Consider the following 18,977-nt stretch of genomic DNA (forward strand, 5'->3'; position numbering starts at 1 on the left):
CAGGCTTCAGAATCGTAGTTATGCCGTTCATTAGCTGAAATGGACCCCGCCCCCTTTTTTAAAGCGGTTTATCAGCACTTTACTTCTAGAAATGGCCAACTGAGGAAACTTCTTCTCCCACTGAAATGCCATCCTTGGTCCTTGTGGTTTGGGTGGAGCTCAGGGGCGGGGCAGGTGACAGAGGCCTGGGACAGTCAGAGCTCTGCCTGCCCTGGGCCACAGGGACTAGTTCAGGGATGGGCAGAGGATCCAAGGAAAAACAACCCAACTGCTGCTGACAGTTCTGGAAGAGCTGCTCACACTGAAGCTGAATCTGGAAGCATGCAGTGCCGGCCTGCTGCAGCTGCCTTACAGCCCAGAGGGAAGAGGGCCTACATGGCAGAGACCGTGAGAAACAGGGAGAGAGCCCTGGATCAAGCCGTACCTGACACTTCTGTACCCATTTTACAATACATGAGCCAATAAGTTTACTCTTTGTGTTAAGTCAATTTCTGCCACTTTCAAAGAAGAGTCTTAACTGCTTCACTCTGAAACCTAGAGCCAATTACTTTATCTCTCTCAGACTTTGTCTTATTTAAAAATGGGGAATAGATTGGTGACGTCAGGAGCAAAACGCCGGGCCAACCGCAGGAGCGTCAGAGAGGCCATGAATTCCGTTTGGAGGTATCTTTGAGCTTGCTTAGATGCCATGAGAAAAGCTCACCCTCCCGAGTTAAAAAAAAATTACGGACAAGAAGTTATCATTGAAATTAAATGGTGGCAGCCATGTCCAGGGAATATTGCGGGGATTTGATCCCTTTATGAATCTTGTGATAGATGAATGTGTGGAGATGGCAACTGGTGGGCAACAGAACAGTATTGGAATGGTGGCAATACGAGGAAATAGTATCATCATGTTAGAAGCCTTGGAACGAGAACAAAGAATGGCTGTGTTTACCAGAGAAATCAACTGCTTCCACATGTCCCCTCTCCACAGCACCTGTTTCACTACAATATAAAAACCTAGTCCTGTCCATTTTCACACTGAACTTCTGTTAAATAAACTTTCGTATTGGTAAAAAAAAAAGGGGGGGGGAATAAACCCAATATCTCATTGAATTATTATGAAGGCAATAAGATGATGTATGTAAAATACACAAATCCTGGTACTTAAATGCTTAATAAATTTTAGCTACTAGGTGTTATGAATATTATTATGTTATTGTCATTCTCATTACTAACTATTATTCAAAGACATAATATGATCTGGAAAATAAATACTTTATGGTATTTTCCTCATGAGCATCACAGCAAATTATAATAATAACAAATATTTAGGATGTATTGTAACAATGATTTCAGCAACACAATTTAGCTCTTTTGAGAATATTTACAGTACCCAATTAAATAAATAGCATATTTTTATCTCTTGGCACCTTTAAATGTTTTAGATGATTTTGCCTACTCTTACCTGGGAATTTTACTGCTTGGCAATAGATGACAAGGTCGGAAAGCTCTGGTGCAATCTGTCTGCTTTCCTTTTTATTCTGAGGAAGATAAAATTCTTCTCCCAACTCCATGTCATACACCTAGCAAGGGAAAATTACACCAGTTGACATGGAAGGTATATGCCACCCAAAAGCCCTTTACCGGCTGCTTTCTCAGTGCATTTCACCTTGCTCTACATTCACCCCTGTGTCCTAGCTTCTTTCCTAGAGTAAAAATGTTCTGAGAGCAAGAGGTGAGTCTGGGTGCAGTCCAGTGTGGCCACTGTGGAACCATCAGTGCGTATTTGCTGAATGAATAGCGAATCGAGCAGGTATCTTCTGTGGCTCACATTTCTGATATTTTATTCTTTTGTTCTCTAACATTCTCAACTGCAACTATGACTACAGATTTGCTCAGAGCCTATATTCTGTGGGGCATTGAGGGTAGGGTCTGGGTATCTAATTTATCCTTCTATTCTCAGTGTCCTTCCTCTGTTAACACTTCACGATCTGGCCCCGTTCATCTTCTTGGTCATCCACAACATCTTCAAAACTCCTAGCAATTCCTTGAACATACCCGGCTGTCCTCTTGGCCTGCATGCCCTGTTTCTGTCTGTTTGGCTAAATCTTCCTTCTGTAACACCGTCTTCTTAATGCTCTGATAACACTGTGAAATCACTGCTCTTTTACTTATCTATAAGCATTGTTTACGGGTTGGGCTCCATCACTAAACGACCTCCTGCACCACCTCAGTGTCGGCCACACAGCACACCTTCAGTAGGTATTGGCTGGGTGAATCAATGACTAACCTTCTACAAATGACAGGTGGGTGTCCCATAGCATCACCATGTGGGCTTTGGCATCTAAGGGAAAGTGAGGGGAAAGGTGACGGGAAGGGGCAGGGAGGGAGGGAAATCCCACCTGAAACTGACAAGAATATTATGGTCCAAGTGTAATTTAACAGAAACCATTCACCCACCTTTCCTTTGTTGCAAGCAGAGTTATCTGCTTTCTTTATCCTCTTGGGGATTTCTTCATTATACTCAAACTGAAGCTTGTCGTTACACGATTTGCTTTCGGGTCTGTCTTCTAGAATGTTATCTGAAAATGAGTTGGCAGGCTTCAGCGCACAAGAACCAAATGCTTCACTCAAGGGCTACGTCTACGTCATGGCAGGGATACCCAGACACTTGTGCTTGTCGTGAGACAAGGCTGGCTACATGTTACCAAAATGATGGCTTCAAGTATAATTTTTAAATTTTGTTAAACAATGCGCTTATTTTTGATTGCATGGATTCATTTGCCAGTAGTTTTGGTACCATACAGACATCATCTAAATGAGAAGGCTCGTTTTCATATAGATGACTGGCTCTGTGCAAAGGTTACGGAAGATGCCCTGTGTCAAGAAGCTCTTGGCACACAGGTTTGGGAAGGATTTATGGTTGAAGCACTTCTAGATGGTGAGTGGTTTAATCACTCTCACTTTGAAATGAAGCTATTAGCCTCTTTCACCTCTAGAAATGTCAAAACCAGAAGAAAAAAGACATTGTCATTTGCAATGCAGTTTTCACAATTATACTTAATTAAAAAAGTAAAGTTTTCATACTTGTCTATCAATTGATTAAGTGAGAATCTTGGGGATAGGAATTGAAATATATCTAAAAATATGCAAAGTAAAGTATGAGAGATCCTTTTGTACTTTGGTCTTATGTTGAGTTTCTATTCAAAATGACTTTAACAGTGTTAGAGGTACATCACGATTATGTTCTTTTAAAATGAAAAACAAGAAAACACATTTCTCACCTCGGATTTACTATCTCATCAGACCACAAATGCTTAGACCAAAATATCGTTATACCAGATCAGGGCCATGCAGGCTGCCAAGAGGTAAGTGAGATCAATCGTTTTACTACATTTTTATTCACGTAAGTGTCACAACATCATGCTAATCAGGCCTAAGAAACTGGAAACGGGTGCCGACATTCATGCAGTTAAAATGGCCAGTTCGAGTGGCTTTACCTTCCTGACAGTTAGGAGCAGGAGAAGCAGTAAGGACATCTGCTACAGAAAAACAGAATCAGAAAAGGGATAAAAGTAAGAGAAATTAAGACAAAAAGCCAGATAAATTAAACTCAGGTATGAAGCAAAGCATAAATAACAACAGCTTAGGGGATAAGATAAATGAAATAAGAACTCTTCCATCGATGTACTATTTTGACTACTAAGGGATGCAAAGGCTAGAAATAAAAGAAGCACAAACATTGTTAATGTGTATCATGCTGCCACACTCACATTTTGCATTAATACTCCCAATAATACATTATGTCCAATGGATATAATTTGATTAATTTTTTTTAGGACCATGTAGTCATTGTGATAGAATATTTCTATATTAAGTTGCCAGTTCAAATCTATACTCTAGGGCATGTTCAAAGCTTGTCAGGATAAACAGCAAGGTTGGGAAAAATCGATATTTATTTAGTGAAATTTAATTAAATAGTTGCTTAGAACTTACTGGCTAAAAGGCAGAGTAGTGGTTCCTGAAACACATGAGCCTCATGTACAACTTCCTTTAGATTTTCTGGAAGCAATTTTGGAATTGCCACATTTTTACAGCAAAAGAGGCTTCAGACTAATTCATTTTATAGATGTGGAAACGGAGGCCTGGGGCTGTCACAGAGATAAACTGGGCCCCCAGATTCTCAAGACGGGTTCTCAACCTGGGCTGCTTGCGAGGGCCTCAGAAGGCCCGTGAACACTCTTGCAAATTTATGCAGAAATTTGAGAGCATGTTCATTTCTGAGGGGACTGGCCACAGCTTCCAAGGGACCCATCATTACAAGAAGCTGATGAAGCTGAGTCTGGTCCTGCCCACAGCAGGCAGGCTTCTCTGTCCTTCTCAGCTCAGCTGGAGAAAGTGAAGATGGTGGAGGGAAGCAGAGAGGAGTGAGGCAACACACACCACCACCCAAAGTGCAAGGCTGACAGGACCCATCACAGGAGCATCAGGAAGCCTGCACGGGACAGAGTTAAACACGTCACGGCATCACTACGAGGCCCGTTTGGGAATCAGCCTGTCAGCAATCTTTCAGTGGCATGGGAAATAACCACGTGGCGGCAGAGACTGTGATTGCTGTAGGTCCTGTTAGTGCTGGAAGAAGGGAGGACGTCAGCCAACTTGTAACAGAGCCTTCTCATTACACACCTGAGGGGCCTAAGGCCGCAGTGTGAAAGGACAATGCCCAAGTCTCACAGTCCATGGGGCAGACCTGGTGGGCCCCCCCTCCATGTATACCCCGCCCCAGCACATGCGGGTTTTAGAAAAGCACTCTACTCCTATAGATATTCAGTGGGGTAGGGTTTAAATTTTATTCTCCTGAAAATATAGGCATACCTCATTTTATTTTACTTTACTGAGATTGCAGTTTTTTACAAGCTCTTCCACCAGCAAAAATATTATGACTTTTTATTGTGGTGGTCTGGAACCCAACCCGCAATATCTCTGAGGTATGCCTGTAAATCAGAAAGATCCTTCTCCTACCTGTTCATTTTTTAATTTGCATATCAAAACACCAATAATAATAATAATAATAATAATAAAAAGCCAGCTCCTTTCTTTTTAAAAAAATCTATTTTTATTGATTTCAGAGAGGAAGGGAGAGGGAGAAAGAGAGATAGAAACATCAATGATGAGAGGGAATCATTGATCGGCTGCCTCCTGCACGCCCCCTACTGGGGATCAAGCCCACAACTCGAGCATGTGCCCTTGACTGGAATCGAACCCGGGACCCTTCAGTCCACAGGCTGATGCTCTATCCACTCAGCCAAACCAACGAGGGTGCCAGTCCTTTCTTGTTATTAAAAGTACAGAAAAACACACACAGGATGATTTATGATAGAGAATGGATGTATCTTCCAATGCACTAAATTCTTCCAGAAGGAAATTATATCTGGATTGGTTGATATCTTAAATATCAACCAAAAAAATTGGTTTTCATTTCTTATCTGAATAAATATGTTCTACTATGGGAAAACATCACCATGACTGTTGTAGGGACCCATGGGGAAGAATAAGCCAATATAAAAATATTCATATTCCCACAACTTTTCAAGAATAAAATATAAAAATTGTCTTTTTTTCCCTCTCTCTTTTAACCTCCCCATTAGAGAATATGACCCTCATATAATCTGATAGGATTTCAAATAAATAAATTGGTTTTTAGTTGATGGTATGAAGCAATCACCTAAAGATAAATATGAAATGGATACAAAAATTCCATTTCTGAATATCTATCTGAAGGAAACAAAAACAACAATTCAAAAGATATCTGCATCCTGGTCAGTGTGGCTCAGCTGGTTCAGCATCGTTCTCTGTACCAAGAGGCCTCTGGTTCAATTCAGTTCAGGTCACAAGTAGGGTTTCAGGCTTGATCCCCAAGTAGTGGGTGTGCAGGAGGCAGCCAGTCCATGTTTCTCTCTCATTGATGTTTCTATCTCTCTCTCCCTCTCCCTAAAATCAATAAAAACATACTTTTTAAAAATGTGTATGCATCCTTGTGTTCATTGTTGCATTATTCATAATAGCCAAGATATGGAAGCAACCTAAGTGTCCATGGATAGATGAATGGATAAAAAGGATGTGGTACATACATACAATGAAATATTACTCAGTCATAAAAAAGAATGAAATCTTGCCATTGGTGACAATATGGATGGGCCTAGAGAGTGTTATGTTAAGTGAAATAAGTCAGAAAGAGAAAGACAAATACCGTATGATTTCACTTACATGTGAACTCTAAAAAATAAACAAATAAAACAAAACAGAAACAGACTCAAATACAGAGAACAAACTGATGGTTGCCAGAAGGTAGGGACACGGGAGATGAGTGAAAAGGGGAAAGAAGAGGCACAAACCTCCAGGTATTAAAAAAATAAAAAGTCACGGGGATGCAATGTACAGCATGGAAAACATATTATCATAGTAACGTTGTATGGTGACAGACAGCTACTAGACTTACTGTGGTGAGGACATAAGGACATAAAGGTTGAGTCACTATGTTGCTCACCTGAAATTAACATAATATTGTATGTCAACTATACATTAATTTAAAAAACGGACAGACTAGAATTGTATTTGGAGGGGGGTGCACACAAAAAGACTGAGTTGTAACTACTGGCCATGATGGAGGTTCAAGGAGCCAAGCATGACTAGGAGATAGTTCTGCTGTGTGAGAAGCAGAGACCTGGAGGGCAGTTTGGCTGTCTTAATGCCAGTGGTAAGTGGTCCCTGGTCGGTGCATATATGCATATTAGCAAAACAATTATCCTACAGAGAAGTAATGCGTTCTACACATACAATATTTACATAACTTAAGAATGTTGGCATATTTTCCTTACTACACTGTTGTCTTACAGAAGTTGCCAAAGTAAAACAGTCTATCATCAGCAATGGTACCTGAGAAGACATTTTGTAATCTGTAACAAATGACACTAATTTAGTGCGAACAAAACACACCCGAAACTTAATTCTCATGTAAGAAGAATCCTTTACCTGTAACCATTTCTAGATAACATTATTTGGGTGACTTTTTTGTATTGCGTCATTAGCTTGCCCATGTTTTGTCCCTTTGGTGGGGCTGGAAGACAATGTGTCGTTGGCTTAGTAATGTGAGAAGGGGATTGGTGGGGGAGGGAAATGATGCCTCTTTCTTTTTCATACTCCTAGAAATCAGGAGTGAAAGCTGTGAGAGGGAGAGCAGAGAGTACAGGAACATCATGCTGCCCCCTGCAGGTGGTGCAGGAGACAGCAACGATTCTGCCACAGTCTACAATTCCTGCTGAGAGCATCAATCAAGCCAGAAACTGTAGAGAAACCCCATTCTCACCTTTTCCACTAGAAACCCACTAGGAATGACTCCTGTGTTCCTTCCCACACCTTCCTCTTCTTTCCTTGAGTGGTGGCTGTATTGGCTAACTTGGTCCTTCTCGCTAAGTGATAGGATTCAGAAACTCGTGGACAATATATTACAACAATCTGTATTGCTGGTCTCTGGAGTGCCAGGCTTATTTTATTTGGGAAAAAAAAAAAAGACACCAAACCCCGCCCCCCCCCCCGCCCCAACAGAAAATCCAGGCACTTCCCTGCACACAGCATAGGGTCTGTTTCTCTTACCGTCAGAGAGGGATTCATAGTCATAATCATACTCGTCCTCTTCATCTTCCTCCTCCTCATTATTAGTAGGTGGGGGGTTGGCATTCCCACCATTGTAAGCCTGAGCTTGCATGGATGCTAACTGATGAGCCTATAAGATATCAACAATTAAAGACTGCAGATGCTAAGCTAGTGAACGCTCATTTATAGCTTTCAAAATGACCATCTCATAAAAGTGGTTTATCCTATTTTGATTCATTTGGGAAAAGAAACAAAAATCTAAATTCACTTGAAGTACAAGGTTAATCATTGGGTGAATGTTAACTTCTCTGCAAGAGGAATCCTGGTGCTTTCAGAAAAAATCCTAAGGAATCGTGGTTCCCTGAGGCAAACCCTCTGGGAGACCCAAATGCTGAAGTGAACCAGCCCATCAATTCTAGAAAAGGAAATCTCTGCTAAGAAACCATTTTTCTTTTTCCTTCTTAGAATAATATTTAAAGGCCTTTGACCTTGAGAAAAATGTTATAATCCCTATGGATGAAGAGACCAACAGATTAATTTCATCAATCAGATTAATAGGCTTAGAAACTTCCAAAAACTTGGTACTGCTGCTAGGAAGGTCATAAGCCTTATATTCAACTAGAATCACTGTGTGGGGTTATGAGAGGACACAAGAATATAGGTCTGGGCACCTAACGTAAGGAAATAATCCAAAATATAGGATTATTTATGTGTATATAATATTTATACATGTAAATGTAAATATGTGTATCTATAAAAACACACATACAGTGGTGGACAAAAGTAGGTTTGTAGTTGCATTGTGACATTCTTGAATAAAGCTAGTGTAATAATCCTAAGCACGTCTTTTTCCATATGAACAACTGTAAACCTACTTTTGCCCACCCTGCACATTTCTATATCCTTGGTTCAGTATCGATGTATCTCTTGTAATGATATAAAATGACATGCATGAAAGGCTAACTCTTAAATGGAAATACAGCAGGATTCTTGACCTGTTTTTGTGGCACAGGCCTCTGGGGCAGTGTGGTGAGGTAGGACCCCCTTCTCAGAATGACGTTTTAAATGTATAAAAATCAATATATAAGATTACAAAGGAAAAAAAAAAGAATGGTGAACACAGTTATCAAATGTTGAAAAAACAAATCTGTGCAATAGGAATATGGGTTTCTTTACTAACACAGTAAAAGCATTTATATAGGTAGGCCAAGTAACGTTTTTGAAATAGTGATGAGCATACATAATTCTTGGAGACATTAGTAACAACTGTGATATATTATGAAAAATCTATAGTTTCTGTTGGTGACAAAGACATAGGTACTTTCAATGTCACTGTGGTTTGTTCTCTACATTTATAATCGGAGGAAATGCTAAATTTCAGACAACAGTTAGTGAAAATGAAGATGTAGTTTTTTTTCTCATCTAAGTTCCGTGGCCCCCTGAATTTTATTTCTAGGTATTACCAAGGTTAAGAACCCCTGTAATACAGGTTGTTTTGGGCCTTGGAATTATGTATATTTTAAAATAATTATTTATTCCCTGAACTTCTTGAATTGTGGTCATACGATCTTTATAATAAATACGTATAAATAAGCAAGATACAGTTTAGGCTATGCCTATATAGCTGTATCCACCTGGATAACTGAACACTGTCTAGGCTGGGACTTCTCAAAGTGGGTTCTGTGTAACACTAGCGGTTATGAAAAAACTGATAATTAGTTCTAGCCGGTTTGGCTCAGTGGATAGAGCCTCTGCCTGCGGACTGAAGGGTCCCAGGTTCGATTCCAACCAAAGGTACATGCCCGGGTTGTGGGCTCGATCCCCAGTAGGGGGTGTGCAGGAGGCAGCAGATCAATGATTCTCATCATTGATGTTTCTATCTCTCTCCCCCTCTCCCTTCCTCTCTGAAATCAATGAAAATATATTTAAAAACTGACAATTACAGTAACCACAAAACACAATGGAAATTTGGGAACAGCCACTTAAACAAACTGAAACACATTCCTACGATGGAGCTTCACATGGCCTTTACTTAAAATGCTAAAGGGCACGACTTGTCAAAGATTTCCAGTACAGCCTTTCCCATGCTTTTTAATCAGGGAATTTTAAATCTTTTTTTCAGAGAGTCTCATAGGACTAGCAGTCTTCAAAGCTTCAGGGAATCTTCTCTAGACACAAGTGAGCCACAAAAGCATGTCTATTTGTCATGGATAAGAGAAGGGCCTCCTCACAGCAAGCATTCAAGGGAGAGCCGAATGCGGGGAATGCTGCTGCAAAGAGCCTGGCTGGCCCACTGGCAGAAAAACGTGAGCGCTGTATGCTAGGAGTGGTGCCACGCAAATTCCCACCGTGTAGTAAACGCTGGAAAGTGAGTGCCAAGGTCCCTAGATGCTCAGATACTTCCCCCAGTGCAAGAAGTATGGGAGAGGTGCTCAAATGGACAGTCAAGAGCTGGCACCGCTATTCTTTGCAATATGCTACTTATTCTGAGACAGAAAAACAGGCCCCTAGCCCTTGAATAAAAGCAATTCAGGCCCTGGCCGGTTTTTCTCAGTGGTTAGAGCATCTTCCCACTGACCGCAGACTCACAGGTTCGATTCCGGTCAAGGGCACGTATCCGTTTGATCCTCAGTTCTGGTTGGGGTACATGCAACCAATCAATGTGTCTCTCTCACATCGAGGTTCCCTCCCTCTCTCCCTCCCTCTCTTCCTCCCTTTCTCCCTTCCTCCCTTTCACTCTCTAAAAAAAAAAATCAATGGAAAAAATATCCTTGGGTGAGGATTAAAAAAAAAGCGCAATTTAAATATAGGTTAGGGGGTTAGAGGGAAGGGTCAGACGAGGAGATGGGTCTTGGCAGAAATCATGTCTCACTCTGCTCTGTTTCCCCAGAGACTGGGAGTTCAGGAGACAAGGTCAGAATACAGGAGGTCTGGTGGGGTGCAGTCAGGAGGGTTCAGTAAGAGCCTCAGCAAGAGCTTGAGGCAGATGGAGGGCTTCAGAAATCCCACTCTGAGTTAGCCCATCCTCACTGAGGGTAAGTGCCTTGTATAGAAATGACCCAGGCTTTCTGTGTTAGGGGCTGGGTCTGCGCACACTGGAGCTCAAAGCATCCATTCACCCAGCCTGGTGTGAACGCAGGTCACCAGGTCCACAGCCTGCCGGGCACCTGCAAGTCTTTGCAGACATGACTGTCAACATTCCCTGGGATATCAGGGTGGGATGGTCTTAAAAAACTGGAAATGGGATTACACTGTCCCATTTTTCCAAAAGTTGTGGAAATTATATGGTAGGAAGCGTCAAGTTACCTGACCATTAGTTGGTTGTGAGAACACAGAAAATAAAGAGGTGGTTAGGAAGGGTTAGCGTGGTTTTACTAACAAATCTCCCACACAGTAACCTCCTTAGGCTTTTTGGATAAGGTCTCACTTTGTGGGAAATAACAGATAAGCAGAATTTCCAAACTTCCAGGATGATATAATTACCACAGATTTACCAGGCCTGCCTTGAAAATTCAGACTTCATTGGGCAGATTAGAGACCTAAGAATCTATTTTTTAAAATGTGTTCCAGTGATTCTCATCAATATATTCTGACTCCTGTGTTGCGATTGAGAAGGTCTTTTCTGAGGACTTAGATCTGAATCCTAGCTCTGCCACGAGGAGTTGGGTGGCACTGAGACAGTTGCATCAAGGGCTCGGCAGGCCTCAGTTTTCTCTTCTGTAAATAAAGGAGTTGGAAGTGACTCTGGAGAAATGTGGGCTGCAAGAGAGGGGAGCACCATTTGGGAGCTCTAAGCACTAACCTCCAGGAGGCTCTGTGAGAAGGGCCACAGGCTCTCTACTCGGCTGTCTGGCCCAAGGACAACTGGGATGAGGGCACAGTTTGAAAAACTGACATTGATGACAGATGTCAAAATTTACAAAGAACGTTGTATGCTGCAATAACATACCAAAATCAAGAAGAGTGAATTTAAGCAAGATAAATATGAGGTTCCTGCACATGAAAGGTTAAAATTAACTGTAAACCTGGAAAAATGGGGAGACGAGACATAAGAACAGTCCCTGTGAAAAGAACTGAACTCTTTTTGTTTTCCACAAACTCAACATGAGCCTGGTGTGCATGAAAGAATTTTAAAAGTGAGTGCAGTTCTAGGCTGCATTAACTGAGGCATGACGTTCACATGAAGAGAGGTGATGGCTTCCCTGTCCTCATGCTGCCAGAGCCTAGTTGGAACAGTTCTGGAAATCACGTTTTTAATACTGGCAAATTCAAGAATGTCTACAAATTTAAGACTATCCAAAATATTCTTAATGAAAAGTGAAGGCTCTTAGCAGCCATATCCTGTGGGGAACAGCTGACACAAGAATGTTTAGCTTGGAGAAGAGAAACGCTGGTGGGGAGACACATGCTTGCTTTCTAGATATGCAATTAGTCTGTGCAGCTGCAGAGGGAAGAAGTACTGCCAAAGAGTAGGAGGAACAGGAAGGAGGATTTGGGCTCCACATAAAGAAGACTTCTGTAGCAACACGATCTATTCATTAGTGGATGGAGGCTGCATAAGTGACTGCAAATGACCGTGTGCAGGACGGGAAAGGCAACAGCTCCAGGGACATTCAGACACCTCTTGAAGACCGTAGAGGTATGCACAGGGCAGCCGGTTCGGCTTGGCAGGAAGAAGTGGGCAGTAGTTGCTGAGTAAAGAAAGTAGCACAGAGGAACAGTGTTGCAGAAGCAAAGGCCCCCAATGCTGGTTGTGAGTTAGTGATGCGGCACTGGAGGAGGGCCAGGCAAAAGAGAACACGGGCTAATATTGTACAGTTGATCCTTGAACAGCACAGGTGTGAGGACACTGACTTCCCATACAATCAAAAACCCAAGTATAACTTTCCACTTTCCAAAAACCTAACCACTCATTGCCTACTATTGACAGGAAGCCTTACCGATACCATTAATAGCCGATTACCCATAACCCATAACCTTTTTAACAAGAGAAGAGTACCTTTTGCTTTAAGATATCCACTGGCGTCTGGTGGGCTTTTAGCTTCTTATTTTTGAGAAGCACCTTCCTTCTAAGTTGGTCAGGGGAAGGAAGCATTGGGTCATCTGAGAAATCACTCTCAAATAAGAATTTAGCCACCAGTTTTTCTCCAAACACAGTCTAGAAAGAAAAACACATAATCAATGCCTTTTATTTATACTTGAATTATTTCAGCCCCACTGAGTCGTTTCTAAAATCCTAGGAAGAGGAAGTAGGAAAGAAGCTGTGCTCCCATCTCCCCAGTCGTTTCCTACTGGGAGGAATGGAGGTGGTGAGAAGGCAAGGAGGAGAGGTCCAGGCCATTTCCTACAGGGGGCAAGCTCTAACTCTTCAGGAGAATGCTCTGGGGTCTGATTTAGTAAAGATGAAAACAGAGATTCAGTTAGAGGCTGTGGTTTGTAGAATATGGCCTGCTCCAGATGTGGGTAAGGAATCAAAGAATAGAAAGCTTGAAGTAGGTAGGGAAGAGGCACAAAGATGAAAGATAATAGGGAGAATTCACCATTCAGTACAAAAAAACCACAGACACCATTCTCACAATGGCTCCAAAGTGGAGTGTGTGTGCTTCAAGGAGGTGGGGAGAGGGGTAGGCACAGGATGATCCACCGGGGTAAGGGTAGACAATACAGCAAATGCTATTTCTAGCTATTTTTATTTAGAAAAGAACAAAAATGGAAGCTGATTAGTGTTTAATGTACAGACTGAAATGATGGCTCCTTCACTCAGTCTGTAAGTCAGACTCAGTCTGATGTCAGGAGCTGCTCATGAGGTCCCTGAGGGACAAGGAGGAGCCTCCTGATGCAGGAGATTCAAAATTTCAGAAATAATGAAGCATATTTGTAATAACGGTATCTCCCCTGCCAGATAAATATTACATAATGAAGCATATTCAATCACATGAAAACTTTAGACAATAAGTAAATAGCAAATTCACTTTAAAATTTTTTATGAGAGATAAGTTTTTTTTTTTACCATTAATAAGTAATAGTATTTAAAATTAATTTTTTACTTTATCCTTTCTGTTATTCCTTTTTATATTTTACTTTTTGCATGTTTTAATTAATATATAAAATATGTTAATAAATAGGATATGTATATGATTTAGAAATAAGTCAATAAGTACACCATAGGAATACATGTTTTAGTGTTTTACTGTTAGGAGTATATAATCAAAAAAGTTTAGAGACCATTCTTCTAAATGATGGCAAAGGAAAGACATATGGAAAGCTAGTTTTGTTGGCATTAGCGTTTGAGGACATTTCCTGCTGGCTATGTCCCTCCCTCCACTGAAAGCCATGTTTCCACAAAAGCCTCTACCAGTGGAGGTAGGAGACATTGTAATGGCATATTTGCCCCTAAATCTGCTTTATAGTTTCCTTGTATAAGGAAGGGTGGAGTGTTACTATAGCAACTGCTGTGTCCACGCTGAGGTCCTTGCCAACCTGGACCCCGTATCTGTGGGGTGGGCCTCAGGAAGATTTGACCGATTTGCCCTGAGATACTGTCAGCTTTTCCACAAACAATGACAGGGAACATCTTGGCATCCCTGATTTGTGGTTCCAGAAGCATTGGAGGGTTGGCCTCTCCTTATCTCCAAAGAACCACAGAACAAAACAATGCTTCTATTACTCCAGCTGAAAAGATGGACCATCCAGGAGAAAAGCCAAGCCTCCAGGGCACCCCGATTTCTCAGTTCTGAAGGACCCTGATTGTGCTTCACAGCTGGGATCCAGCTGTGGTGTGGTCCTTAGTGGCTCCGTATAAAACTCAACAGCAATGGCAAGACAAGGGCCAAGATACCATCCTGCCTCTTAGCTAAAAGTGTACCTTGAAAATTTCTGCCATTTTTCGTTGCTGAGGCAATGAACAGTGGTTCTCAATTGATATGATGATTGGCAGGTCAGAGTTGATGAAGGCACTGCGATCAATGGCTTCGATCACTTCCTATGAGAGATATAACAGCTCATTAGAGTCTGCCTTATGAGACATCTCATTAGGTATCTGTCCAGGGTGTCAGAAGGCAAGATACTTACAAGCCTCAGAAAGCGTCTAAATTATTACTTTCAGAAGGCTCTGGCCAAAGTGGTTTTTATATTTTCAAATTAAGTAAGAGGATAAGGCTATTTTCTATAAAGACCTTAAACTGATCATATTGAGTTTTGTTCACATGCAATAAGGAACAGCTATCAGCATGCTGAATTTAACAAATCATTAATATATTTATATTGCGTATAATGTAGGTAAAATACATTATTTTAGTTATAGCATCAAAAATTGTAAGCATAAGATACTTTCCTGCTCTCAAGGAGTTTATAATCTACTTGGCGCAATGAGACACACACCACATATATTTATGTGAATATGTAAACACAATTATCAACTTCCAATCCCCTCAATGTAAAGTACAGGGGTTTTTAAGAAGGCTGAATAGGGAAATGAGTTAAAGAGAAAATGCATTTTAGCCATTATCTCCATAGATGACAGAAATAATAATCTTTTCCAGACAAGCCACAGTTCAGAGAAAAATGATGTTATACAGCCAAAGACCCTCTGAATGAGGATAGTAATTACACAATGAACTAATAAACTACTTAGAATTTGAAACAGTAATCCAATGAGACCAATCTTCCTGGGTGACCAATTCCCCAAGTGGAACCAATTCTCACTGCTTTATAATGTTAATTATTGAATCATCTCTTAACATAAGTTGTTGGCCTCTGTTAGCAGGACAGCAGGACAAATGACCTTTAATTCCTATAGCAAAGGAACAGCCCTTGAATTTTATATATCATCACATAATGTAAAAATTACAACAATACAGGGGTAAGCAAAAGTAGGTTTACAGTTGTTTGTTTGGAAAAAAAGACAAATAATACAAATAAGTACTACAAGAATAAACTGTGTGTCATGTACTCACAACTGTAAACCTACTTTTGTTAACCCCTGTATTATTATGTGAAAACTAACTTAAGGTAATGGTAACTAAACTTTGTTTGAATGAGGGTCTAATAGAGTTCTATATCAATTCTCAGAAAAATGAACATGCGTGCAGCCTACATAACACTGTAAATGCTGTGGAATCTTCAGAGCAAGGATCAGAACCCTCGACCTAAGGTACAATGTGTTAGTCACTGATTTAAGTGGCAAATGAAGATAATGACTCTTTGAGATTTGATTTAAAGAAAGCTATGAAGCATCACCTTGAAGGGGATCTTGGTTGTCAGTGTATGTCCATGGTAAATGATGGGCATCCCATCATCTCCGTCCCAGCAGTCCAACTCTACGCTCCTACAGCCTTGCAGGAGGACCTGTGTGATCAATGAAAAAATCCACCCCAGATAAGCGAATGGAGAAAAAGCCTCAAATTAAACCCAGCACGTGATTCTATATATCAGTGTTCACATTCAGGGCTAAAGCAGAAGGGCATGGGAACTAAAATAAACATTGCAGTTTGGCCAAGGGCCACAACTCATCAGGGGTCGGGAAGGCAGAGGACAGATTAAGGTGGAAAGAGTGCTTACCAGAGCTGAATACCATCGGAAAGTAAATTTGATAGCAAAAACATGTGACCATTTTCCCAGCAACTTTGGTCCCTCAAGGGAGCTATATATACATGGCACATGCTGAACTGAGAGAGCCAGGCTGGGGCTCTGTCTAGGCAGATGTCAGTGGAGGTGATGCCACAGCCTAGAGGAGATGAGGCCACTGATTCCTCAATTAACTTAAAAAATATCTTTTTATTGATTTCACAGAGGAAGGGAGAGGGAGAGAAATAGAAACATCAATGATCAGAGAGAATGATTGATCGGTTGCCTCCTGCACACCCACTACTGGGGATTGAGCCTGCAACCCTATGTGCCCTGACCAGGAATCAAACCGTGACCTTCTGGTTTATAGGTTGATGCTCACCCACTGAGCCACACCCACTGAGCCAGGCCTTAATTAACTTTTATTAAATGAAACCAATCAGGATAAAATCTTCATTTAGATACAAATTCTGCCACTGGCTGATTAATGCATTTGCTATGAACATGTAGCATGTAAGAAGAGTATAAGCAAGGAGTTATCAAGGACTTTGTCTAATCCTATAGCAGGACACTCAACCACTGAGCCACACTGGTTGGACTACTCCCTAAGCTTTGATATGTTATCTCACAACCTCTTTGGCAAAGTGCTCCAGGAAACACTACCAATGAATCAGTTGACATGATACCTCTTTGCTATCCTGGACCTAGAGTTGGAAGTAGAGCTCCTGACATGTGTGGGTTGCAGCTCTGCATTGTTTGCTTGAAGCAACCTCTTCCTCCATAGAATCTATCAGCAGACTGTATTTTAGGACACTCTTGAAAGGGTATTGAAAGGGTAACCCATGCCAAGAGCATGATATATCTGCAAATGTGCCAAGTCACTGATGTGAGAATCCACATAATTATTACCATGTGACAGCACTCCAAAACCGGGGGCTATTGGCCAGTAGAGTTGCTGCAACAAAACTGATAGTGGAATCCCTCTTATTTTAATATTTTTGTATGAATTATTTTCTAGATCCTTCCCACTGCACATCATGCAGCACTCAGTCTTCCGGGGTGACCCATCTTCCCAGGTGGAACCTATTCCGTGGCCTGAAATTTCACAGCTCTCAGCTTCTTCCTGCAGCTAGAGTTCCCGGAGGTGTGTTGCTTGGGGCTGAAAACTGTTGTGTAATATGACAGCAGATACACGAGATTGTTCATCTCTGTGGTTCACCTGCCATACTGGGAAGAACGTTCACTGCCTTGCAGCAGATGGGGTGATTTTTCAGCATGAAAAGACTAGCGCTCTTTATCAAGGTCTGCATGACCTTAAGCCGTCCGTATATGGCTAGCAAAGGAAAACCAGAGCTGGCGATTCCAGGTGAAAACAGGGCTTTCTCTCAGTCCCCATCTGACCCCTAGAGTAATGCTAGGAAGTAATTAGAAGGACTGAGGGAGGGAGTGGTGAGAAATAAAAGTAAAGGGAGACTCATACTAGGTTTAAGCACCTCTGTGTGTCTATTTGAGGGGCTGTTGCGCCTAATTCAAAAGCTGCGACAACCTCACTTGGGGTATAATGTTAAGGAGTTAAAGAAAAACCTTGAAATCAAGTAGGAAAATGAAGTAGGAATAAAAGTTGGGACACTGGTCTTTGCTTATTTTCTTGGGAGAAATACTCTCTCTCTGTCTTCATTCCCCCTACCCCTTCCAAAAAAACAATAAATTTCAGACTTTTGAACCTTGGAATTCTCTGTGCAAATGCAGGACCAATATGCACAGCTCATAAAAGAGCAGGACTTCAGCTGCAGTGGGGCAAGCATGGGACCCCTTCTGCTCTACTGCTTGCTCATCTCAGTGTCAGCAGCTGAGGCCCCTTCACAGCACTTCTATTTCGGAAATCATTATTTTAAGGACAGGTCTTCATTTCATAATAAAAGCCACTTAGCTTTTAGAGTTTAGAGCACATATTTCATACTAGATAAACTCTGGGACAGAAGGAATATCTGAGCTAATCTGGAGAACAAAGGACTCTCGGGTCTGCTGGGTTTGTGTAAACAATACAATGGGAATGTTCACAGTTGGACTCCACCCTTTCCCCATAAGCTCAATCACACACTTACATAGGGTGTCCCCAAAAAATGTATAAAACTTAACAGCTGATAGCTCAATTGATGCTTTTGTTCAGATTTAATCCACTGGGATGAATAATTATTCCAAGTATGCATACAATTCTGGGGGGCACCCTGTACTCCTTGGAACTAACCTAGCTTCTTCTTCCTGATTGATTACCTCTTCTTGCAGGCGCTCACAAAACAGGCAGCAGACATGAGGAAGTTGCAGAAAATATAACAGGGAGGCAACTGACATGCAGATCATTGAGAGTTGGATGTTTAAGTCAAAAAGATGTGCTTTTTTCTAGTCTAGAGAACCTACTGAATTGCCCATGAATTAAGTGTATAGGAACAGTGCCTACAGTCTGGGCAAATCACTCCCTCTTAAGTTGGTTACCATAGGGATGGATTGATTGTCTAACAAATTGCAAAGCATAATAACCAATACTTTGGGAATAACTTCAGAGAGAGTTGAATTTTCTACTATGCTTTCCCACTACAATATATTGATTTATTTAGCATTTAGGGAAACAATTAGATAACTTTCCCATGGGAAAATCTAATTTTAGTAGGAGTAGGTCAGACTAAGTAGGATCTACAAGCTATGAGTCTCAAATGCTTTTTTTTCTCTCATTGCCCAGAATAAAGGTTAAGTATAGATAGCGAGGAAAAACAAAA

The 18,977-nt window shown here is 41.3% G+C and overlaps 1 protein-coding gene and 1 pseudogene across 3 annotated transcripts in view; one reads left to right on the plus strand and one right to left on the minus strand.

The window, feature by feature from the left end:
- Positions 1 to 18,977, minus strand: part of PLCE1 (phospholipase C epsilon 1) — a 266,469-nt gene that overhangs the window by 38,627 nt on the left and 208,865 nt on the right. Inside the window, exons 16-22 of one of the 2 annotated variants that reach the window (XM_080687600.1) lie at positions 15,877 to 15,984; positions 14,504 to 14,620; positions 12,638 to 12,796; positions 7,639 to 7,768; positions 3,486 to 3,524; positions 2,446 to 2,567; positions 1,451 to 1,568 (exon numbers count right to left, since the gene is read on the minus strand). In XM_080687600.1, the coding sequence (XP_080543726.1) occupies positions 1,451 to 1,568; positions 2,446 to 2,567; positions 3,486 to 3,524; positions 7,639 to 7,768; positions 12,638 to 12,796; positions 14,504 to 14,620; positions 15,877 to 15,984 (793 nt within the window). The remainder of the gene's footprint in view (positions 1 to 1,450; positions 1,569 to 2,445; positions 2,568 to 3,485; positions 3,525 to 7,638; positions 7,769 to 12,637; positions 12,797 to 14,503; positions 14,621 to 15,876; positions 15,985 to 18,977) is intronic. The other variant, XM_080687601.1, reaches the window with a different exon arrangement.
- On the plus strand, positions 689 to 998 carry LOC308257699 (small nuclear ribonucleoprotein G-like; annotated as a pseudogene). The gene has a single exon. The product of its transcript is annotated as a small nuclear ribonucleoprotein G-like (transcript).

Source organism: Plecotus auritus, assembly GCF_963455305.1.
Source record: "Plecotus auritus genome assembly, chromosome: 9".
Classification (NCBI taxonomy): domain Eukaryota; kingdom Metazoa; phylum Chordata; class Mammalia; order Chiroptera; family Vespertilionidae; genus Plecotus; species Plecotus auritus.